Source organism: Mustela lutreola, chromosome 2, assembly GCF_030435805.1.
Source record: "Mustela lutreola isolate mMusLut2 chromosome 2, mMusLut2.pri, whole genome shotgun sequence".
In the NCBI taxonomy this organism is placed as follows: Eukaryota; Metazoa; Chordata; class Mammalia; order Carnivora; family Mustelidae; genus Mustela; species Mustela lutreola.
This window is the reverse complement of record NC_081291.1, coordinates 4914367-4939736: the sequence shown is the minus strand read 5'-3', so window position 1 is coordinate 4939736 and position 25370 is coordinate 4914367. Positions and strand designations below refer to the sequence as shown.

At 39.7% G+C, this 25370-nt stretch overlaps 1 protein-coding gene across 3 annotated transcripts in view; it reads right to left on the bottom strand.

Annotated features, from left to right (window-relative positions):
• Positions 1–25370, bottom strand: part of LOC131823399 (adhesion G protein-coupled receptor E3-like) — a 69524-nt gene that overhangs the window by 27216 nt on the left and 16938 nt on the right. For 2 of the 3 annotated variants that reach the window (XM_059159710.1, XM_059159711.1), the window contains 7 exons: positions 16115–16179; positions 14272–14373; positions 12460–12634; positions 10475–10585; positions 8907–9100; positions 5083–5241; positions 2569–2763 (listed from right to left, as the gene is read on the bottom strand). In XM_059159710.1, the coding sequence (XP_059015693.1) occupies positions 2569–2763; positions 5083–5241; positions 8907–9100; positions 10475–10585; positions 12460–12634; positions 14272–14373; positions 16115–16179 (1001 nt within the window). The remainder of the gene's footprint in view (positions 1–2568; positions 2764–5082; positions 5242–8906; positions 9101–10474; positions 10586–12459; positions 12635–14271; positions 14374–16114; positions 16180–25370) is intronic. The other variant, XM_059159712.1, reaches the window with a different exon arrangement.

Genomic DNA, 25370 nt, shown 5'->3' with positions numbered 1-25370 from the left:
AACATTGGGGGTACAGATGGCCTTTCTTTTCACTACATCTGTATCTTTGGGGTAAATACCCAGTAGTGCAATGGCAGGGTCATAGGGAAGCTCTATTTTTAATTTCTTGAGGAATCTCCACACTGTTCTCCAAAGAGGCTGCACCAACTTGCATTCCCACCAACAGTGTAAGAGGGTTCCCCTTTCTCCACATCCCCTCCAACACATGTTGTTTCCTGTCTTGCTAATTTTGGCCATTCTAACTGGTGTAAGGTGATATCTCAATGTGGTTTTAATTTGAATCTCCCTGATGGCTAGTGATGATGAACATTTTTTCATGTGTCTGATAGCCATTTGTATGTCTTCATTAGAGAAGTGTCTTTTTTTAAAAACTTAATTTTATTTTTTCAGTGTTCCAAGATTCATTGTGTATGCACCACACCCAGTGCTCCATGCAATATGTGCCCTCCTTAATACCCACCACCAGGATTACCCAACCCCCCACCTCCCTCCCCTCCAAAACCCTCAGTTTGTTTCTCAGAGTCCACAGTCTCTCATGGTTCATCTCCCCCTCCGATTTCCCCCACTTCACTTTTCCTTTCCTTCTCCTAGTGTCCTCCATGTTATTCTTTATGCTCCACAAGTAAGTGAAACCATATGATAATTGACTTTCTCTGCTTGACTTATTTCACTCAGCATAATTTCCTCCAGTCCTGTCCAGGTTGATACAAAAGTTTTTAAAACATTGTTTTTTTTTTTTTTTAAAGATTTTATTTATTTATTTGACAGAGAGAGATGACAAGTAGGCAGAGAGGCAGGCAGAGAGAGAGAGGAGGAAGCAGGCTCCCTGCTGAGCAGAGAGCCCAATGCGGGACTCGATCCCAGAACCCTGAGATCATGACCTGAGCCAAAGGCAGCGGCTTAACCCACTGAGCCACCCAGGCACCCTAAAACATTGTTAAGTTTAAAAAAAATTTTGTATTGTTACATTAGTCACCATACAGTACCTCATTAGTTTTTGATGTAGTGTTCCATGAATCATTGTTTGCGTATAACACCCAGTGCTCCTTCTTTGAGGTAAGTACCCAGATACTGGCAACTCTTTTTTAATTAAAAGCCACAAGCAGACTCAACAGAAAGGAACTGCTGACGGTTAGGTCTGGGAAACAATTTTTTTGACCTTTGGCTTAGATTCATCTCACTCATGCAGAAAATACTATCGGAGAGAGCTGAGTATCCTATGTTCAACATTTTCATTTAGCAAAGTACTGAAAGGTGACCGAATGGTTTTAGAGGAACTATATTTTCACAAATATTCACAAAATAAACACTTCAGTGTCCTTCTTTGCTGAATAAGCTTGATATCTACAGATCTGCACAGTCTACCTTATGGCTAGGAGACACTCATGGGACTATCTGCATTTAAATTCATTAAAATTAAACAGAATTTAAGGGGTGCTGGGGTGACTCAGTCATTAAGTGTCTGCTTTTGGCTCAGGTCATGATCCCAGGGTCCTGGGATTGAGCCCCGTGTCAGGCTCTCTGCTTGGTGGGAAGCCTGCTTCTCTCTCTCCCATTCCCCCAGATTGTGTTCCCTCTCTCACTGTATCTCTCTCTGTCAAATAAATAAATAAAATCTTTAAAAAAATTAAAACAGAATTGAAGAGTCAGTTCCTCAGTTACACTAGCCAAAGTCAAGTGCTTAATAGCCACATATGGCCAGTCACTCCCATATTGAAGAGTTCATATATAGAATATTTTTTATCTTAATAGGAGGTTCTGCTACAAAGTGCAGATCTAGACCTGTGTGCCCTGAATTAAGTGAAGGACAGTCAGGTTCTTAACTAAAACCTCATAAAACCTATTATACGATATTAGGCAAGTCACTTCCTCTACTCATGCTTTAGGTTTGCCAAGTTAAAATAAATTAATTTTGATATGCAACTTTCACCATTTATTTTTTTAAAAAAGATTTTATTTATTTATTTGTCAGAGAGAGAGAGAGAGAGAGAGCACAGGCGGACAGAGTAGCAGGCAGAGGCAGAGGGAGAAGCAAGCTCCCCACTGAGCAAAGAGCCCAATGTGGGACTCAATCCCAGGATGCTGGGATCATGACCTGAGCTGAAGGCTCAACCAACTGAGCCACCCAGGCGTCCCTCACCATTTATTTTTTTTTAAAAGAGATTTATATATTTATTTGAGAGAAAGGGGAGAGGGACAGAGGAAGCAGAAGAGGGGAATCAGACTCCTCACGGAGTGAGAGTGATGCGGGGTTCAATTTCATGACGCTGAGGTCATGCCTTGAGCCAAAACCAAGAGTTGAACACTCAACTGACTGAACCACCCAGGCACCCCGACTTTTACCATTTCATACCCAGGGAGCTCCCTTCTAATATTCATTCCCAGAGACCCACTATTGATAGCACTAAGGTGAGCAGCCATTGGCAATGGCGGTTGAACTGTCCATCCAAATTTTTGGACCTTCCTTCCATTTTCCTACATCTAGCTACCCTTCCTTGGGCTTCAAGAGCATAGCAGCAAACCACTGGAAATGTTCACAGAAAAGTGAGTCTCAGCTAATTCTCCTACCTTGGACTTTGTCTGCTCAATGCCAGTGAGGAAGAGCAGGTGAGCCAGGAAGAGGCAGATGGAGAGTTGCAGGTGGAGGGAGGTGCTGATGTTCTGGATGGTTCGGCACAGGAGGAAGGTGAGGGCTGCCAGGAAGAGGCACAGCAGAGAGAGGCTCAACCCCACGTATGTGATCATGGTCAGTACAGGATCCACCTATGAGCCACAAAAGAAGAAATCCATTAGAGTTTCCAGTTATGTTGTTATGTGCCTGATGGGTGTCCCAGGTCTGTCTCTCAAACAAATGACTTTAGCTCTCTGAGATCTGGTGTCCCCATATTTAAAATGGAGGTAGTATTTATTACAGGCTGAATTGTGTTCCCCACCCACAAATTAATATGTAAAAGTACTGATCCCAAGGACCTCTGAATCTGACTGTATTTGGAGACAGGGTTAACTGAGTTACATGATGTCATTAGGGTGGGCCCTGATCCAGTAAGACTGGTACCCTTATAAGAAATTTGGAAACAGACAGGTAGAGAGGGAGGACCATGTGAAGACACAGGGTGATGGAAGCCAAGGAGAGATGCCTCAGGAAAAAAACAATCCTGCCAGCATCTTGAACTTGGACTTCCAGATTCTAGATCTGTAATAAAATAAGTTTCTGTTGTTTAAGCCACCCAGACTGTGAAACTTTGTCATCACAGTCCTGGCAAGTTAATAGAGGCATTAAGAGCATTTTCACACAGGATTGTTGGAAAACTGAAACCACCAAACTGGCATGGCCCATAGAAATATCACAGTTGCATCATTCACAATAGCCAAGATATGGAATCAACCTATGAGATATGGTTGAGATATGTCTCACCCTTGATGGATGGATGAGTAAAGACACTGAGGTATATGCATTACATTACTAGAGTGGAGTATTACTCAGCATTAATAAAGAAGGTAATCCTGCTATTTGCGACAACGTGGAAGAATCCTAACAACATCAGGCCAAATGAAGCAAGCCAGACACAGGAAAACCAATATTGTATGATCTCACATATATGCAGACTCCAAAATAGTCTAATTCACAGAAGCAGAGAGTAGAATGTCGGTTGCCAGAGGCTGGGAGTAGGGGGAAATGAGGAGTTGTGGCCAAGTGGCATCAAGCTTCAGTTATGAAAGCTCACTGAGTTCTGGGGATCCAATGCACAGAATGGTATCAACAGATAACAATGCTGTATTGTGTACTTGAAATTTGCTCAGAAGGTAGATCTTAAACCTTCTCATCACAGACACACATGACAGGACACCTATATAGAGGTGATGGGTAAGTTATGTATCGTGACCATGAAGATCTTGTCATAATGCATACACATATACTAAAACATCACATTGTTCACCTTAAATATATACAATTTTTACATATCAAGGAAATCTCAATAAAGTGGGTTTTTTCAAAAAACATATATCCTATGAGGTAATTTTACATATTCTGGTAGCTCCATTAAAAATGTAAAAGGAGACATAAAATAATTTACTACTATGTTTTCTTTTTTTCAAGAGATTTTATTTATTTATTTGAGAGAGAGATTGAGAGAGCATGAGAGGGGCGAGGGTCAGAGGGAGAAGCAGACTCCCTGCTGAGCAGGGAGTCCAACTTGGGACTCAATCCTGGGGCTCCAGGATCATGACCTGAGCCAAAGGCAGTTGCTTAACCCACTGAGCCACCCAGGAACTCTAGTACCTTTTCTTTAACCCAATAGGTTCCAAATATTAGTTCAATGTATGATCAATGTAAAGGTAAAGAGCTGTTCAGGAGATGTTTGACATTCTTTCCGTCTGTGTTGAGGGAGCACAGAGTTGTCCCTGTTGTCACTTCCCCATATCAGAGAGAGAAGTTTGTAACATACAATACAATTCATTTATTCTGAGGTTCATTACTACTATGTCCCCATTCACAGAAGCATGGGGTATCTTCCACACACTTAGTGGTCCTAGATGCTCGAGGAATATTTGTCTAGGGAATGAATCCCCTTGTAAAATTCAGGACCCTGACCCCACACCAGGTTTTCAGAATCCAAATCTCTTGGAAATGGAACCAAGAATCTGCATTATAAATAAACACCCCACACTATGGTTCTTAGGAACAGGAAACTGTGAGAAGCACTTAATGGCTAACACTTCCAGGTGAACATTCTAGTGATTTCCACTGAAAATGTTGACAGCCTTTCATGAATAGAGGGCTTGCTTTAAAACTGCTCTCCGTTCAATGTCAGAATGCATTTAATCTTCTTTTTTTTAATATAATTTTTTATTTTTTATAAACATATATTTTTATCCCCAGGGGTACAGGTCTGTGAATCACCAGGTTTACACACTTCACAGCACTCACCAAAGCACATACCCTCCCCAATGTCCATAATCCCACCCCCTTCTCCTAAACCCCCTCCCCCCAGAAACCCTCAGTTCAATCTTCTTTTTACTAGAACTTGATAATGTTCCACTTCAATGAAAGGTAAGTTTATTTACAAAAGTAGAGATTACCTTTAATTTGGCAGTTGCCACAAGGATGGCAAAGCTGGAGAGGTGGTTGCAGCTGCAAAGGGTTTGATTTTCATCTGAAGAAATGACTTGACAGCCTTCATTAGACCAAGACGACCCTTGCCAGTAGACACAGATGGACTGCTCATTTTCTCTCTTCATCTGGAAAATAACAACATTACCTTAGCCCAGTCATAGAATAACTAGCATTTACTGATTGTTGTTCATATTTCAAAATATATTAGGCATTTTGTGTCTATTATCTCATTTACTTGTTACAAAATCCTTGTAAGGTAGGTATTCATATATTCTTTTTACACACGGGGAAACTGACAGTTGGAATCTGGTGATAATTGAGATGGGATTCCAGTCCTGGAGTTCTGACTTCAGAGCTGTAAGTCTTAACCATCCTACCTACTGTCTCTCTCATTTGTAAGGTAAATGAGGAGAGGAGAGAAAAAGGAGATCATTTTTGATGTCAAGGCAATGTGATTTCCTGAAGAAGAGAAAATATCTGTTGAATTCCTAACTAGTGGTTCTTTTCTCCCTTGAAATTGTCCTTGTCACCAACAGAGACAACACTGACAGATATCTACACATGTAGGCACCAATCTCTAGACTCAGCATGGAATAACTCGATTAACCTCCACAGCAGCTTATGGTGTAGGTTCTGTTACTGTCCCAGATGCATGCGCTGGGGCATACCCCAAAATACAGTACATGCACAAAAGTGTTGGTTCACTGTTCTGTGATTTGACACAGAAAAGGACTTGCTCATTGAAGCTGCTACAAGTGAACAACGTAGGTATAATGGGCCCCAGTGGGAGGTATAAATGGGTCAGAATGCTTTCACATGGCCACTCAATCATGCCCAAAGTTTGATTATATGAAGGAGACAAAAACCTGTTTCTTTCCTTAATCCAGGTTTAAGGCTGTTTGTAAAAAAAAAAAAAAAAAAAAATCCTGTGTTCAGCCAAGAGCTGGGGAAAGGGGGAAATGGTGTCTGAATATTGCTTATTTGATATTTAGAGGTTTTAAATATTTCCTTTGACAGGGAATAAAAGGCAGTAAAAAATATTCTGAGTGCTCACCACTTCCTGTGTTCTGAAATTCCCATGTAATTGCATTTAAAAAAATCAACAAAGGCTGAGCCTAGAAATTAATGGTATCTAATGCTTTGGAATTCTTACAATGCGTCAGATTTTTTTTTTTTTTTTAAAGATTTTACTTATTTATTTGACAGACAGATCACAAGTAGGCAGAGAGGCAGGCAGAATGAGAGAGGAGGAAGCAGGCTCCCTACTGAGCAGACAGCCTGATGTGGGGCTTGATCCCAGGACCCTGAGATCATGACCTGAGCCATAGGCAGAGGCTTTAACCCACTGAGCCACGCAGGCACTCCTATGTGTCAGATTTTTAAATAAAGGTTTTATTATGGTAAAAATTGCATAATATAAAAATTTCTCACGCTAGCCATATTTGAGTGGACAGCACCATAATGTTAAATAAATTCACATTTTTGTGCAACCTATCTCCAGAACTTTCTTTAAAAATTGTCAGAGAGAGAGAGAGAGCACAAGCAGAAGGAGAACAGGCTCCCAACTGAGCAAGGAGCCCAATGTAGGACTTGATCCCAGAACCCTGAGATCATGACCTGAGCAGAAGGCTGACAGGTGTCCTGTCCACGACTTTTTTTCATTTTGTAAAACGGAAACACTGCCCATTAAAAAAATAACTCCCATTTCTCTCTCTGCAACTCCTGGCAAACATTCTTCGATTTTCTGTTTCTATGAATCTGAATACTCTGGGGACCTTATACAAAATGGAAGATTACAATATTTTTCTTTCTGTGTTTGGTGTATTTCACTTAACAAAATGTCCTCAAGGTTTATCCCTGTTGTAACATATATCAAAATTGTATTTCTTTATTTTTCAAGTTTTTATTTAAATTCTAATTATTTAATGTATATGGTAAAATTGATTTCAGGTGTAGAATTTAGTTATTTATCACTTACATATAACACCCAGTGCTCTTTTTTTAAAAAAGCTAAACACTATTCGATATTATTTCATACAGTAATACTAGGTTCAAGCATTTGAGGAACAACCATACTATCTTCCATAGTGGCTGCACCATTTAATATTCCTACCAACAGTTCACAATGATTCCAATTTCTCTCCCTCTTTATCTTATTTTGTTTTGTTTTTATAGTAGCCATACTAATGGATATGAAGTGATATGTTATTGCAGTTTTGATTTACATTTACCTAATAGTTAGTGACTTCCAGCATCTTTGCATATGCTTCTTGAACATTTGTATATCATCTTTTGAGAAATGTGTTCAGATCCTTTCTCTATCTCTCTCTCTCTTTTAAATTGTGGTATTTTGTTGCTATTGTTGACTTGTAGACCTTCTTTATGTATTCTGGGTACTAATCCTTTAGCAGGTATTTTCTCCCATTCCGTGGGTTAGCTTTTCACTCCATTGACTGTGTCCTTTGATGCACATAAGTTTTTAGTTTGTCTATTTCTACTTTTGTTGCTTGTTCTTTTGGTGTCGTAGCTGAGAAATTCTTGCCAAATTTAAGTAATGAAGCTTTTCAACTATGTTTTCTTCTAGAAGTTTGATAGTTCTAGGTCTTACATTTATGTCTTTGATCCATCTTGTGTTCATGTTATGTATGGTATAAGAGTCCATTTGCTCTTTAGCACACAGATATACAATTTTCCCAGCACCATTTGTTGATGTGAGGCACTATTTTAAGGGCTTTATACATGTGGACTCATTTATCCCACACAACAAGAAGGCACATTACTATTACCAGTAGCAGAACCTCAGCATCTGGACCGTGCTCAGCACAGAAGGCTGGGTAATTTGCCTAACTAGTGAGTGGGAAGGGAGCGGGGACTTGAACCCAGTTTGTTCAGCAGCAACTCTCCGTGTACTGGTTTAAGAAATGTCCATCAATTATTTGGCACTCCCTTCAAAATGTCAAGTCTAACTCCACTTCCTTGGGAGTAGTCTCTCTTGGAGAACTCATGGAAGCCAACTGCCATGCCATGAGAACAGTGAAGCAGCTCTCAGAGAGCCCCATGTGGCAAAAAAAAACAAGCCTCTTGCCACCAGCCACAGGGTGGATCTACCTTTAAAACTAACCCTTTAGCCTCAGTGAAGTCTGCTGGTGACAACACCCAGCCACCATCTTGACAGAAAACTTTTGAGAAACCTTGAGCTAGAGCCATCCAACAAAGCTACACCCAGATTCCTGACCTAAAGAAACAAAGTGAGATAATACATTCATATCACTTTAAGTTGCCAAGTTCTGGGGTAATTGTTTACACAGCAAACAACCCCTTTGAAGAAAACAAATCAATTTTAGTTTTGGCAAAGTTCTAAAACCTTGAAAACTTTTCTATTGGAATGTGCCTGGTATTATGCCTCGTTACAGCCATTAGGAAGCATTCCAAAAACACCTAAGGACTACCACTCATCTCACATGCTGGTCTGGATTGGTGCCTTCTTAAACCCTGACCAGTTTTATTTGGACCGGTTTGACAAGTCAGACATGTCCAGAGTCTTGGGGGAGAGTTGAGAGGCTGATTCTGAAGTTATCTCCTCAGTACAGTTCAGGGATACCCCAGTTTCTCAGGAAGCCGTATCACACCCTTGGTTTATTTTGGACTTTCCAACACCACGTCTCTCAGATGGGTGAGATTCGATTTCATTTTTACAGACTTCCAACCTGTGAATTCATCAGCATGGAAACATTCCCATTTAATGATGAAATCCCTGCACATGTAATAGAGTTACCTGGTTCTCACATACCTTTTCATGCTGAAATGTGAAATTAACCGACACAGGGAGTGAGATGTTCTTTCTGGATCCCACTGTACCACTCACTACCTTGGAGTTCAGGTAGAAATTATGCAATTTTTCCTTTGTCCTTAGATTTTCCTCAGATGCAAAACTCTCACCAATGATGGAACCAATAGAAGCGTAAGATATAAATGCGACAATACCTGGGATGAAAAGAAAACCCCACCTAGTTTCAGGGATGGCCATTTGGGGGCAATGTAATCTGTCTTAACTTTCACAGATCATTGGAAAAAATGATTTTAGTTCTCATTTATTGAGCCTTTACTGTGGGACAATGTGCTGAGTCATTCACATAAGTCATAATCATTTTCTTTTTAACAGATTTTAAATTTTAAATAGAAATTTCTTCATGACTACCACTTTTGCTAGGGAATATTTTCTTTGGCATTTTACAGTTAAGGAAAAGATTACAGATATTTAATAACCAACTTTAGGTTGGAGCTAGGAAAATGTGAAGTCATTATTATATTCCCCCCAAATTCCAATGCAAATCAATGAATTGATGGAAGGAATCAAGGAAGAGGGGAAAGAAGGCAGGCCGTTTAATCGATGGGTGAGTGAGTGAGTAGATGGATGGAAGAATGGATGGATGGATGGACGGATGGATGGACGCATGCATGCATGCTTGCGTGGATAGAAGGATGAATGGATGGGTGGGTGAAAGGAAAGATGGTAGATTGTATGGATGTATGGATGAATGGGTGGATGAATGGGTGGATTTAGAGAAGGAAGAAAGGGAGAAAAGGGAAGGGAAAGAAAATGGGCTGGAAGCAGAAAGGGGGGAAGAACAAAGGAAAGAGAGAAGGGGAGAAGAAGGCAAGAGATGAAAGGGAGAGCGAGGAAGAAAAAGACTATTAGCAGGTTAAGTTTGCAGGAGAGAAGGGTCATATGAAAAACAGTAAAGGAAAAATCTTAAAGGTGATTAAATTTAGACTTTGCACAGTTTTTAAAATGAGCTAGACAAATATGAAATCAGTATGTCATGCACCAGAAACTAATGTTATATGTCAATTATATCTCAAGTAAAAATCTTTTAAAAATTTAAAACTTAAAGCAAAAAAATATAAATGAATAAAAATAAACACAAATATTCAGAAACTTTAAAAAGAGAGAAAGAGCTGAAAGGCTGATTGGTTTCCTCCAGGAAATGGGGAGCCACTCATTGTCCATTTGCAAGGGAAATGGTTGCTGGTTCAAGGAAACCAGCCTAAAGCATTGCAGAGGGTGGAGGTGATTTAAGCACGGAAAAGACAGGGGAAGCCATTAAAAAATCTCAACTCTAATCCTGCTCCAACACATCTAAGGTAAACAAAATAGGATTATTTTCTTTTTCTTTTTTCTGGCTGTAAGAATCCAATGTGAATTTCCCAGACTCTGGCTTTATCAGTGTCATTCATGGAACTTACTCAAGTAACAATAAAAGGCTTCTATGAACTGTTTTATTGGAGCAACACGGAATTCCATTGGGAAAATTCTTGGACTGATAGTCTAAGTTCTAGGGCCACCATATAGAGTACCTCCCAAGATTTCTTTCTCAGTGGTGCTGCAGTAGATATCCATGGTCTGCTTTTCTGCCTTCAAACTGAGTGTCTTCAGACTGCAGTTCTCAACCCTTTGTGTGTTGATGGCTAAAAAACAGAGAATGTTTGGTCAACAACAACATTCACTTGCCCTCCTGCTCCAATGTGATAATCCTCTGCCCTGGACACCAAAAAGAAAAGCCCACACACTCCTGAACTGATAACTCTTGATTAGTGTGGAAAAGAAATGGCCAAACTATGGGCACTTAGCCAAATTCAAAAAGTGAACTAGGAATTAATCAGGCACCTTCACTGTTTTTTGTTTATCATTATTGGAATAAAATACACATAACATAAATTTTACCATTTTAACTGTGGTTAGGCATACAGTTCAGTGGTGTTAAGCACAATCACACCCTCACCATCCCTTTCTAGAACTTTTTCATTTTCCCAAATTGAAACTCTGTTTCCATTAAACATGAACTCCTCATGCTTTCACCCACCCCTGGCTCTGACCATCTGCTTCTTGTCTCCATGGATGGGACTCCTCTAGGGACTTCCTATGAGTGGGATAATAGAGAATCTGTTCTTTTGTATCTGGCTTATTTCACTGAGCATAACGTTCTCATGGGTCATCCCTGTTGTAGCGGGTGTTAGAATGTTCTTTCTCTAAGACTGAATAATACTATGTTGTCTGGATACACCACATTTTGTTTATCTAGTCATCTATGAATGGTCACATGAGTTGCATCCACCTATTAGCTACTGTGAATAAAGCTGCTGTGAACACGGATATATGAATATCTCTTTGAGTTTCTGCTTTCAGTTCTTTGGGGGTACACACCCAGACGTGGAATTGCTGATTCATATAGTAATTCTATGTTTAATTTTTTGAGGAACCACCAAGAAATTCCACATCATTGTACCATTTTACATTCCCACCAGCTGTGCATAAGGTCTCCATTTTCTCTCTATTGTCATCAATGCTTGTTATTTTCTGGTTTTTGTTAATAGCCCTCCAAGTGGATGGATGTGAGGTATTACTGTTTGCTCTTCAAACAAGCACTGAGTCACAGGCCAGGAAGGAAGGTAGGAGAGAAAGAACCGTTTCCAAATCAGCAATAGAACTGAACTGAATCCTGTCAATAACCGTGTGAGCTTGGAAATAAATTCTCCCTTGTTCAAGCCTTTAGATGAGACTCCTGCCCTAGCCAACACCTTCACTGCAGTCTTCGAAGACCCGCCCAAGCAGAGTTTTCAGCTAAGCCATGCCCTGACTCCTGACCCATGGAAGCAATGAATTATAGATGTGATCGCTTATTATGCCACAATCACTAAATAATACGCTAACCTAGAGTAGGTTTCTCTGAATCTGCAGGATTATAGGTATACTATGAATATATATAGGAAGCTATGAATTATATATGTGATCACTTGTTATGCAGCAATCACTAAATAATACGCTAACTTAGAGTAGGTTTCTCTGAATCTGCAGGATTATAGGTATACAGGATTAAAGTGTATACTTTCTTCTACTTGCTGATCTGTAATTCTGTGAATGTTTATAAGAAATAGAGAGGTATGTCCAATCCAAAATTAAAACCACACCCTATTCATTTCCTCTGTCAGTACTTTATGAAATCGGCTACCTGCAGACTTTTGACGGTGGGTCCATGTAGGAAAAAAACCAATCCATGAAATGCAAAATTACACCAGGCAGTGCACACTGACTGTGTACTGGTTGAGAGAAGACTATGGACTCAGACTGGGGTGTAGAGTCTGTCTCTGGACTCTTACACCATTTAGGATGCCAGGAACTCAGGCACATTTTCTGGGGCTCAGCCCCCTTATTATAAGATAGAGGTAATCACACTTACCCCAGCACTACTAGGAGGATTTTGTGAGGTGATACACAAACTCGGTAGAACAGAGCCTGGCACCAGGGAAGGGGAGCTGTGCTTACCATCCTTGTGATTCCTTACCCATAAAAGGCCCTTCCTCCTTCTGTGTTTCCTTTGGATTTCTGGATGCAGCAGCAAGGACGGCCGCTTCTATACTCTGCAGGTAGGTTGTCACTAGCCTTGCTTTCTGTTTTTGATTTCCAGGGGTTATTTGGGAAGTGAGGTTTGTGAGAAAATGGTAAGAGTTTCCGATGTCCTGTTAGAAACAAGGCTTGTTAGATGAATGGGAGGCTTTGCAAGACCAACGTCCTTTAATTGAACAAATTCAAGCTTGTGTTTGGGCCAGATAAATCTACCAATAGCCCTGAGCCCAGAATCTGGCACTGTAAAAGCAAAAGCATGCTGGTTTAATACTTACTCCCTAATAAAACCATTTTCTTTCTCTTAGACTTTATTGGTGCATTTTTCTATGTTGGGAGAAGACTTTGGTTTTCATTGCCTTTCCACAACATTTTGCCATATGATAAATTCAAAATTAAAATTAAAATTGACAAGAAGCACAAAAGAGGAGGTATTTACTCTCATTGACAGAGGTCCAAGGGACCTTAAATCTTTTCTGGGAACATCCCACAACCTTGTATGCACAGACTCCAAAGGAACTGTGTGAAATGAGATTTCCTGAATTGGCAAATGCTGGTTGAGCCCAATCCTGAGAATCTTCACATGTGTCATATCCTGAGAAGATAAGTCTCAGTAGACTCAGCTCCTTAGTATGTCTTTCAATACTTTCCAGTATTATAGTAGTGTTTGGTTTTGATTTGGTTAAGTATCCATCTGCATTGGTCAAAGATTCTAAAGTTGCATTTATATAGGATGAGTCTCAACCTCTCATGTACAGTATGATGGCTTTAGTTAAAAATACTATATAATAGGGATGCCTGGTTGGCTCAGTTGGTTAGACATCTGCCTTTGGCTCAGATCATGATCCCAGTGTCCTGGGATTAAGAGTCCTGCATCAGGCTCCTTGCTCAGTGAGGAGCCTCCTTCTCCCAATGCCTGCCACTCCCCCTGCTTGTTCTCTCTCTCTCTGACCAAATATAAATAAATAAAATCTTTTAAAAAAGAATACTATATAATATACTGTACATTTGCTAAGAGCTTTCAGGAATGCTCACCATACACACACAAAGGTAAATGTGAGGAAATGGATATGCTAATTAGCTTGACTGTAGTAATCATTTCATTACATATATGTATATCAAAATATCATGTACTCCTTGGATATATAAAATTGTTATTAAAATACATTTTTTATTATGTTCAGTTAGCCAACATATACTACCTCATCAGTTTTTGATGTAGTGTTCAATAACTCATTAATTGCATGTAACACCCAGTGCTCATCACAGCACATGCCCTCCTTAATAAAAACTCATAGAGATGAGTTTTTTAGAGCAGTTTTAGGGCAGCGAAACTATTCTGTTTGATACTATAATGGTGGACACCTGTCATTATACATTTGATAAAACTCACAGAATGGGCAGCATGAAGTATGACGCCTAATGTCAACAACTCTGGCCTTGGGGTGACATTGACATGACATTGTAGGTTCAGAAAAGCACCATCTGTTGCCAGATACCAGGGCAGGCTATGCATATGAAGGGGGCGAGAATATATGGGAACTGTCTATTTCTGCTCAACATTGCTGTGAATCTAAAACTGCTCTGAAAGACGAAGTTTACTTTTTTTTTTTTTTTTCTGATTCAATTTTATTTTATTTTTTCAGTGTCCCAAGATTCATTGTATACACACCATACAAGTCTACTTAAAAGGGAGGTGGTGGTGGAGAAGGCATCCACCTGCACCTGGAGCCAAAGGAAAAGAAGCTCAGACCTGTAGGGACAGAGTAGTTCTTCTCTCTCCACAGCCGCGGGACAGCTTTGCAAAACCGGTGCAGATCTCTCTGCTGTTGTCCATAGAACTGCTCAAATTTAACTAAGAGAAAAGAAGCAAAGAAGGATTTGTTATTTTTCCTTTAATCAGTTTGGGCTGGTTGTCTAGTAGTTTTGATAGATGAGCCCCAATTTCATATATCATTTTTTCCCTAATTTTTAAAATTTAAATTCAATTGTGTATTGAAATTCAATAATGTACTGTTTTTTTTTTCCCCCCCAGAGGTAGAGGTCTGTGATTCTTCAGTCTTATATAATATCCAGTGTTCACTACATCACATGCCCTCCTTAGTGAACATCACCCAGTTACCCCAGATCCTCCCCTCCCCTCCCCTCAAGCAGCCCTCAGTTTGTTTCCTATGGTTGAGAGTCTCTTACGGTTTGTCTGCTTCTCTGATTTCTTCTTGTTTTATTTTTCCTCTCTTTCTCTATGATCCTCTGCTTTGCCAAACATACTTTAAAACTGGTTGCTAAAACAGCTTTGGCATCAACAAGACCTGTGACCTTGAAAAAGTCACTTAAATCTCTCTGGGCCTCAGGGTCCCTAATTAAAAACAAAGGAGCTCAGAATATATGGTCTGTAGGTACTAAAAGTCTTTGATTAATTATATTGGGAGACCAACTATGCACACTGGCCAATTCAGCTAACCTTTTTTTTTTTCTTAAATATTTTATTTATTTATTTAACAGACAGAAATCACAAGTAGGCAGAGGCAGGCAGAGAGAGAGAGGAGGGGAAGCAGGCTCCCTGCTGAGCAGAGAGCTCCAGGTGGGGCTTGATCCCAGGACCCTGGGATCATGACCTGAGCTGAAGGCAGAGGCTTTAACCCACTGAGCCACCCAGGCACCCCTCAACAAACATTTTTTTCTTTAACAATTCCATTGAGATATAATTCACCCATAAGACTCATCCATTTAAAGTATATAATTCAATGGCTTTTAGTATATTCACAGATTTGTACAACCATCACCTCAACCACAATAAAGTTTAGAGCATTTTCAACACTCTCCCCTAAAATCTGCATTCTTGAGCCATCACCCCCAATCCTAGTCCAGGGCAACCCCTAGTCTACTTTCTGTGTCTCAGGATTTGCCTATCTGGACAGTTCATATAAAAGGAATCACGCTCTCTGTGACATTTTTTGTCTGGCTTCTTTCACTGAGCATAGTGTTTTCAAGGTTCATCCGTGTTGTAGCATGTGTCAATGCTTCATTCATTTTTATGGTGGAGGAGGAGCTCTTTGTATGGATGGACCACATTTCTTTTGTCTACTTAGGAGTTCATGGGCATGTCAGTCATTTCCACTTTCTGGCTCTTGTGAATAATGCCACTGTGAACACTGGTGTACAAGTTTTTGTGTTGACATGTATTTTCAATTTTCTTGGTTATATACCTAGCAGTAGAATTACTGGGAATACGATAAATCTATGTTTAGCTGTTTGAGGAGTTGCCAGGCCATTTACCAAAGCAGCTCCATTGTTTTCCTTTCCTGTCAGCACGATGAGGTTTCTGCTTACTCTCCATTCTCACACCTGTCTAACAGCCTTGTTAGATATCCCATGGCAACATGTCCAGCAAAGCACTCCCTGGATTCCTGACTCATAGGAATTGAGACATGGTAAATGTTGTTTAAGTCACTAAGTTTGGGGGTCACTTGTTTCATGACAATATATATTGAATACATCTGCACACTATGGTGAGCTATCCCTCCCTACATCACCCACTCTATTCTGAGGACGGTCTTCTGTACACTTGTGCAAACCCATGAAGTGATGAACCTTACCTGCTTCTGACAGTTCTGAAACGTTGCATCACTACTGAAATTAGAGCAGTTCACAATGTCGATTTCTAGGACAGAAAATAGGTAAGTTGGGTTAACATCATAGATTCATCACAGAAAACAATGCCATGTCTACTTTAATTAGGAGAGATTTGTCTCCATAATCTTGGAGGATCCCATAATTCCCCAAATAAAAAATGGGTCTCCAATTCTACTTTGGTTTTTAAGTAGTTGGGAAGGTTGTAGCTTAGCCCTTAACAGGACTTGTAAAATAAAAGTTTCAGTCAGAGGGAAGATGGGGAAAGAATAGGAGACCCGTGTTTCATCTGGTCCTTGAATTCAACTGGTTATCTATCACATCCTTTTGAACAACTGTGAATGAAATCTGAGATCTAAGAAAAGAATCACTGCAACTCTACAAATAGAAAAACAATCACTGAGGGGTAGGAGGCAAGGTTGTGGAAGAGTAGGGGACCTTGTTTCATCTGGTCCCTTGAAGTTAGCTAAATAACTATCAAACCATTCTGAATAGCCATGAATTCAGCCTGAGATGTAAGGACATATATCTGGAACTCTACAAGTAGAAAACTTTTTTCTCCTTGCTTTTTTGCAAAGTAGGAGGTATGGAGACACAAATCGGAGGGGAGATATCAGAGATAAACGGAAGGGGGAGTGAGCCTCCATAAGCTGATTATTGGAAAGTGATAGAGCCTTGGGGGGCAAAATCAGAACCCTTAGAAATCTGCTCCAGTGAAAGACATCCCTGTCTGAAAGGGACTCAGGGGATGAAATGGGCAGAATTCCAGGTGAGTAAATGTGGTCTCGGGATCCCAGGAGTCACAAAACTAACCGGGGTGCTTGAACTGGGAGAGTGCCCAGGCATTGGAACGGGGAAACTGGTTATAGCTGGGGAGCCCAGGAGGGGAATCTTAACTCAGGTCGCCATAAACCAAGAACCAGGCTAATGGGGTGACTGCTCTCCACCTGAGCACCTTTAAAAAGAGTGGAACATGTGCACTGCCTGCCATCCCTTGAGAGGAGTTAAACAGGTATGCCCATGACCAAGCAACAGCTCTTGGGTGCGGCCTCAGAAATGACAGTAGGGTGACAGTCAGCCATCCCCCTGGGAGTGGTGGAATGGGTACCTGCATAAGCCTGCAACCTCTCTCAGCCCCATGGTACAAAAAGGGCAGTAATGCAAGTCCCTCAGAATCCCCCTAGGAGACTGCCATGGATACCTACCACAGGAGTTATGGAGTTTAACACACACAAAAGTGAAAACTGTTTGTCCAGGAGGGTTTACTGAAGTTGGGGGGTGGACTTTGATCTTTCAGCTCTGGGGCTAGAGATTGGGGCATGGCTATTTTTATTCTTTTTCTTTTTAAATTTATTTTTTATTTATTTTCAGCATAACAGTATTCATTATTTTTGTACCACACCCAGTGCTCCATGCAATCTGTGCCCTCTCTAATACCCACCACCTGGTTCCCCCAACCTCCCACCCCCCCGCCACTTCAAACCCCTCAGATTGTTTTTCAGAGTCCATAGTCTCTCATGGTTCACCTCTCCTTCCAATTTCCCCCAACTCCCTTCTCCTCTCTAACATTTTTATTCTGATCCTCTAAAGAGGTGTGGAAAACTCTGAGGGAACAAACCCACACAGAGGACCAGCTTACATTGAGACCAGCCCCCTGGCAAAGGGAGGAACAACTCAGCCCAGAAAAAGACACCTGAGAAGCAGCACAGCAGGCCCCTCCCCCAGAAGACAAACTAGAGGAACAGGTGCTCAACTAGCTTAGGGATCCCACAATATTGTAAAACTCCAGTGCTAGGAGAAAATATTATATAGAACTTGAGGATTTTCTCATAATCCATTTATCTTTACATCTAAAATTTTCTGTTTTTTGTTTTGTTTTGTTTTGTTTTCTTTTTTTCCCATTTCAACTAGTTTCTTATTTTACCAACTCTATATTTTTAATTCATTTTTTAACTTTTATTTTTTACATCTATATTTTATAGAGATTCACTTCATTTTTGGCCTTTTTGTACTCTATATAATTTTAATTTTTTATATATACAAGTTTTGCTTTCTTTGCAATTTTGGGATTTAGTGTCTTTGAACATTTAAAGACCAAAATTCACCCAGGAACAAGTGGATCACAATTCTTTATTCACCCTGTGAGACTAATCTCTTCCTCCCCCTTTTTTTCTCTTTTTATTTTGCTTTCTCTTGTTTTTGTTTGCTTTTCTATTTTGTTTTTTGACCACTTTGGATTTGTCTACTGTGTATTTTGCTTGGCTGGTGATTGATATTTTTTTATTCTGTTCACTTGTTCACCCATTCTTCTCTGTACAAAATGACTAGAAGGAGGAACTCAAAACAAAAGAAAGAACCAGAAGCAATGTTCTCTGCCACAGACCTAACTGATATGAATATAAGTAAGATATCAGTGATGGATTCAGGATAGCAATTATAAAGCTAATAGCTGGGCTTGTGAAAACATTAAAAGACAGCAGAGAATCTCTTAGAATCTCTTATCATAAATGAGATCTAATCATGCCAAACTTTAAAATGCTATACTGGAGATGCAGCCTAAATTGGATGCTCAAACAGCCAGGGTGAATGAGGCAGAAGAGAGTAAGTGATCTAGAAGACAGGGTGATGGAAAGGAAGGAAGTTGAGGAAAAGAGAGAAAGACAGCTAACAGCCCATGAAGAAAGGCTTTGAGAAATTAATGAGGCCATGAAGCCAGCCAATGTCAGAATTATTGGGGTGCCTGAGGGTGGAGAGATAGAGGGGCCAGAAAGTATATTTGAGCAAATCATCACTGAGAACTTCCATAATCTGGGGACGGAAACAAGCATTCATGTCCAAGAGAAAGATACAATGTCTCCTGAAATCAATAAAAATAGTTCAACACCCCAACATATAATGGTGAAGCTTGCACATTTTAGAGAAAAAGAGAGAATCCTGAGAGTAGCTCGAGACAAGAGGCTCCTTATTTTTAGAGGGAGGAATGTCAGACTTAACATCAGAACTATCCACAGATAATTGTCTTTCTCTGTTTGACTTACTTCACTTAGCATAATCTCCTCCAGATCCATCCATGTTGATGCAAATGTTAGGTATTCATCCTTTCTGATAGCTGAGTAATATTTCATTGTATATATGGAATACATCTTTATCCATTCATCTGTTGAAGGGCATCTCAGCTCCTTCCACAGTTTGGCTGTTGTGGACATTGCTGCTATGAGCCTTGGGGTGCATATGACCCTTCTTTTTATTACATCTTTAACTTTGGGTAAATACACAGTAGTGCATTGAGCACTGGGTTTTATATGCAAAGAATGAATCATGAAACACTACATCAAAAACTATTGATATATATGTGACTAACAACATAACTTCAAAAAAAAAAAAAAAAAAAGGAATTATCCACAGAAACCTGGCAGGCCAGAAAGAGCTGGCATAATATATTCAGGGTGCTAAATGAGATGAATATTCAGCCAAGAATACTTTATCCAGAAAGGCTTTCATTCAGAATGGAAGGAGAGATAAAGAGCTTCCAGGACAGACAGATTAAATGAATATGTGACTACTAGGCTAGCCCAGTAAGAAATATTAAGGGGATCCTGTAAGCAAAGAGATAGCCCAGGAGTGACATAGAAAGAAACAGAGACAATTTACAGAAACAGGCACTTATAGGTAATACAATGGTACTATGTTCATATCTTTCAGTAGTCTCTCTGAAAATAAATGGGCTATATGCTCCAATCAAAAGACACGGAGTATCAGATTGGATAAAAAAAGCAAGACCGGGGCGCCTGGGTGGCTCAGTGGTTTAAGCCTCTGCCTTCAGCTCAGGTCATGATCTCAGGGTCCTGGGATCGAGCCCCACATCGGGCTCTCTGCTCAGCGGGGAGCCTGCTTCCCCCTCTCTCTCTGCCTGCCTCTCTGCCTACTTGTGATCTCTCTCTGTCTATCAAATAAATAAATAAAATCTTAAAAAAAAAAAAAGCAAGACCCATCCACATGCTGTCTACAAGGGACTCATTTTAGACCTAAAGACACCTCCAGACTGAAAGTGAGGAAGTGGAAAACCATTTATAATGCTAACAGATTTCAAAAGAAAGCTGAGTTAGCAATCCTCATATCAAAGTAGATTTTAAACCAAGACTGTAGTAAGGGATAAAGAGGGACTTTATACCATAGTTAATGTGTCTATACAACAAGAAGACCTATTTACAATTGTAAATATTTATGCCCCTAAATTGGGAGCAGCCAATTATATCAACCAATTAATAACCAAATTAAAGAAATACATTGATATCAGTACAAAAAGAATAGGGTACTTCAAACCCCCCTCACAGCAATGTCAAATAATTAAATAAAAATCTTTAAAAAAAGGAAACAAGACAAGAAACAACAAGTGTTGGAGATGATGTGGAGAAAGGGGAACACTCTTACACTGTTGGTGGGAATGCAAGTTGCTGCAGTCAGTTTGGAAAACAGTGTGGAGATTCCTTAAGAAATTAAAAATAGAGCTACCCTATGACCCTGCAACTGCACTACTGAGTATTTACCCCAAAGATACAGATGTAGTGAAAAGAAGGGCCATCTGTACCCCAATGTTCATAGCAGCAATGGCTTCAATCGCCAAACTGTGGGAAGAGCCAAGATGCCCTTCAGAATAAATAAAAAAGATATGGTTTATATATCCAATGGAATCTTATGCCTCCTTCAGAAAGGATGAATACCCAACTTTTCTATCAACATGGACAGAACTGGAGGAGATTATGCTGAGTGAAATAAGTCAAGCAGAGAAAGTCAATTATCATATGATTTCACTTACTTGTGGAGCATAAGGAATAACAAGGAGGATATTAGGAGAAGGAAAGAAAAAGTGAATTGGGGGAAACCAGAGGAGGAGATGAACCATGAGAGACTGTGGACTCTGAGAAACAAACTGGGGGTTTTGGAAGGGAGGAGGTTGAGGGGATAGGTGAGCCTGGTGGTGGGTATTAAGGAGGGCACATATTGCATGGAGCACTGGGTGTGGTGCATAAACAGTGAATCTTGGAACACTGAAAAAAATAAAATTAAAAAAAAAGGAAATAAGAGCTTTCAAGGACACACTGGCTAGATGGACTTCAGAGATATATAAAGAGTTTTCCATCTTAAAACAAAGAATACAAATTCTTCTCAAGTACATATGGAGCTTTCTTCAGAATAGATCACATACTGGGTCACAAATTAGGTCTCAACCATTACCAAAAGATTGGGATTATTACCTGCATATTTTCAGGTCACAGTTTTGAAACTTGAACTCAACAGCAATGGGAAATTTCTAAGAAACTCAAATACTTGGAAGTTAAATAGCATCCTGAAGAATGAATGGGTCGACCAGAAAATTAAAGAATTTTAAAAATTCTTGGAAACAAATGAAAATGAAAAGACAACTTTTCAAAACCTTTGGGATATAACACATGCAGTCATAAGAAGGAAGTACATAGCAGTAAAAGTCTTTCTTGAAAAGTTCTCAAAATTTTGGAGAAAAGTTTCAAATATACACGTTAACCTTACACCTAAAGGAGCTGGAGAAAGAACAGCAAATAAAGCCTAAACCAAGTAGGAGAGGAGAAATAATAAAGATAAGAACAGAAATCAATGAAGCAGAAACCAAAACAATAGATCAATGAAACCAGCAGCTTGTTCTTTGAAAGAATTAATAAATAAGATGAATAAACCCCTTGCCAGACTTATCCAAAAGACAAGAGAAAGGACCCAAATTAGTAAAATCATGAATGAAAGAGGAGAGATCATGACCAGTACCAGGAAATACAAACAATTTTAAGAATGTATTATGAGCAATTCTGAGCAATTCTGTCCCAATTAGGCAATCAGAAAGAAATGGATGCATTCCTGGAAACTTATAAAACGGAAACAGGGGTACCTGGGTGGCTCAGTGGGATAAAGCCTCTGTCTTTGAGTCAGGTCATAATCCTAGGGTCCTGGGATCTCTGCTCAGCAGGGAGCCGGCTTCCCTTCCTTTCTCTCTTTCTGCCTTCCTCTCTGCCTACTTGTGATCTATGTCTGTCAAATCAATCAATCAATCAATCAATCATTAAAAAAAAAAACTGAAGCAGGAAGAAATACAACAATTCAGCAACGTGGCAGGATACAAAGTCAATGTACAGAAATCAGTGGCTTTCTTATACACTAACAATGAAAATACAGAAAGAGAAATTAGAGAATTGATTCCATTTACTCTAGCACCAAGAACCATAAGATACCTGGGAATAAACCTAACCAAAGAGGTAAAGGATCTGTACTCAAGGAACTACAGAACACTCATAAAAGAAATTGAAGAAGACACAAAAAGATTGAAGACCATTAAATGCTCTTGGATCAGAAGAATAAACATTGTTAAGATGTCTATACTGCCTAGAGCAATCTATACTTTTAATGCCATTCTGATCAAAATTCCACCGGTATTTTTCAAAGAGCTGGAGCAAATCATCCAAAAATTTGTATGGAATCAGAAGACACCCCAAATCTCTAAGGAAATGTTGAAAAACAAAAATAAAACTGGGGGCATCATGTTACCTGATTTCAAGCTTTACTACAAAGCTGTGATCACCAAGACAGCATGGTACTGGCATAAAAACAGACACATAGACCAATAGAACAGAGTAGAGAGCCCAGATATGGACCCTCAACTCTATGGGCAAATAATCTTCGACAAAACAGGAAAAAATATACAGTGGAAAAAAGACAGCCTCTTCAATAAATGGTGCTGGGAAAACTGGGCAGCTATATGTAGAAGAATGAAACTCGACCATTCTCTTAAACCATACACAAAGATAAACTCAAAATGGATTAAAGACCTCAACATGAGACAGGAATCCATCAGAATCCTAGAGGAGAATATAGGCAGTAACCTCTTCGATATCAGCCACAGCAACTTCTTTCAAGATAAGTCTCCAAAGGCAAAGGAAACAAAATGAAAATGAACTTTTGGGACTTCATCAAAATCAAAAGCTTCTGCACAGCAAAGGAAACAGTCATGAAAACAAAGAGGCAACCTACAGAATGGGAGGAGATATTTGCAAATGACAGTACAGACAAAAGGTTGATATCCAGGATCTATAAAGAACTCCTCAAACTCAACACACACAAAACAGACAATCATATCAAAAAATGGGCAGAAGATATGAACAGACACTTCTCCAATGAAGACATACAAATGGCTATCAGACACATGAAAAAATGTTCATCATCACTAGCCCTCAGGGAGATTCAAATTAAAACCACCAGTTAGAAAGGCCAAAATTAGCAAGACAGGAAACAACATGTGTTGGAGGGGATGTGGAGAAAGGGGAACCCTCTTAAACTGTTGGTGGGAATGCAAGTTGGTGCAGCCTCTTTGGAGAACAGTGTGGAGATTCCTCAAGAAATTAAAAATAGAGCTTCCCTATGACCCTGCCATTGCACTCCTGGGTATTTACCCCAAGGATACAGATGTAGTGAAAAGAAGGGCCATCTGTACCCCAATGTTTATAGCAGCAATGGCCACGGTTGCCAAACCGTGGAAAGAACCAAGATGCCCTTCAAAGGACGAATGGATAAGGAAGATGTGGTCCATATACACTATGGAATATTATGCCTCCATCAGAAAGGATGAATACCCAACTTTTGTAGCAACATGGATGGGACTGGAAGAGATTATGCTGAGTGAAATAAGTCAAGCAGAGAGAGTCAATTATCATATGGTTTCACTTATTTATGGAGCATAACAAATAGCACGGAGGACAAGGGGAGTTAGAGAGGAGAAGGGAGTTGAGAGAAATTGGAAAGGGAGGTGAACCATGGGAGACTATGGACTCTGAAAAACAATCTGAGGGTTTTGAAGGGGTGGGGGGTGGGAGGTTGGGGTAACAAGGTGGTGGGTATTGGAGAGGGCATGGATTGCATGGAGCACTAGGTTTGGTGCAAAAACAATGAATACTGCTACACTGAAAATAAATTTAAAAAATTAAAAAAATAAATCATTGGTTTTTGATGTAGTCTACCAAAGATTTAAAGAAGAACTAATACCTACTCTTTGGAAGCTGTTTCAAAAAATAGAAATGGAAGGAAAACTTCCAAACTCTTTCTATGAAGTCAGCATTACTCTGAGCCCCAAACTAGACAAAGACAAAGGAGAATTACAGACCAATATCCCTGATGAACATGAATGCCAAAAATACTCACCAAGATATTAGCCAATAGGATTCCATAGTATATTTAAAGGATGAATCACCAAGACTAAGTGGGATTTATTACTGGAATGCAAACATGGTTCAGCATTTGCAAATCAATCAACATGATACATGATACATCTCATTAATAAAAGAAAGGACAAAATTCATATGATTCTCTCAATTGATGCAGAAAAAGCATTTGACAGAATACAGCATCCTTTCTCAATTGAAACTCTCCACAGTGTAGGGATGGAGGAAACATAACTCAATGTCATAAAAGCCATCTTTGAAAAGCCCACAGTGAATATCATTCTCAGTGAGGAAACACTGAGAGCCTTTCCCTTAAGGCTGGGTAACATGACAAGGATGTTCACTCGCACCACTGTTGTTCAACATAGTACCAGAAGTCCCAGCATTAGCAATCAGACAACAAAAAGAAATAAAAAGCATTCAAATGGGCAAAGAAGAACTCAAAGTCTCACTCTTCACAGATGATATGATACTCTATATGGAAAACCCGAAAGACCCCATCCCCAAATTGCTAGAACTCACAGAGTGATTCAGGAATGTGGCAGGATACAAAATAAATGCACAGAAATTAGTAGCACTTCTATACACTAACAATGAGACAGACGAAAAAGAAATTAAAGACTCAATCCCATTGGGATGCATGGGTGGCTCAGTTGGTTAAGTTTCTGCCTTCATGTCAGGTCATGATTCCAGAGACCTGGGACCGAGTCCCGGATCAGGCTCCCTGCTCAGTGGGGAGTTTTCTTCTCCCTCTGCCTCTTGTTCCCCTGCTTATGCTCTCTCTCTGACAAATGAGTAAATAAAATCTTTAAAAGAGAATCAATCCCATTTACAATTGCACCGAATACCATAAGATATCTAGGAATAATCCTAACCAAAGAGGTAAAGGTTCTGTACTCTAAAAACCATGGAACACTTATTAAAGAAATTGAAAAAAACACAAAGCAATAGGAAGACATTGCATGCTGATAGAATGGAAGAATAA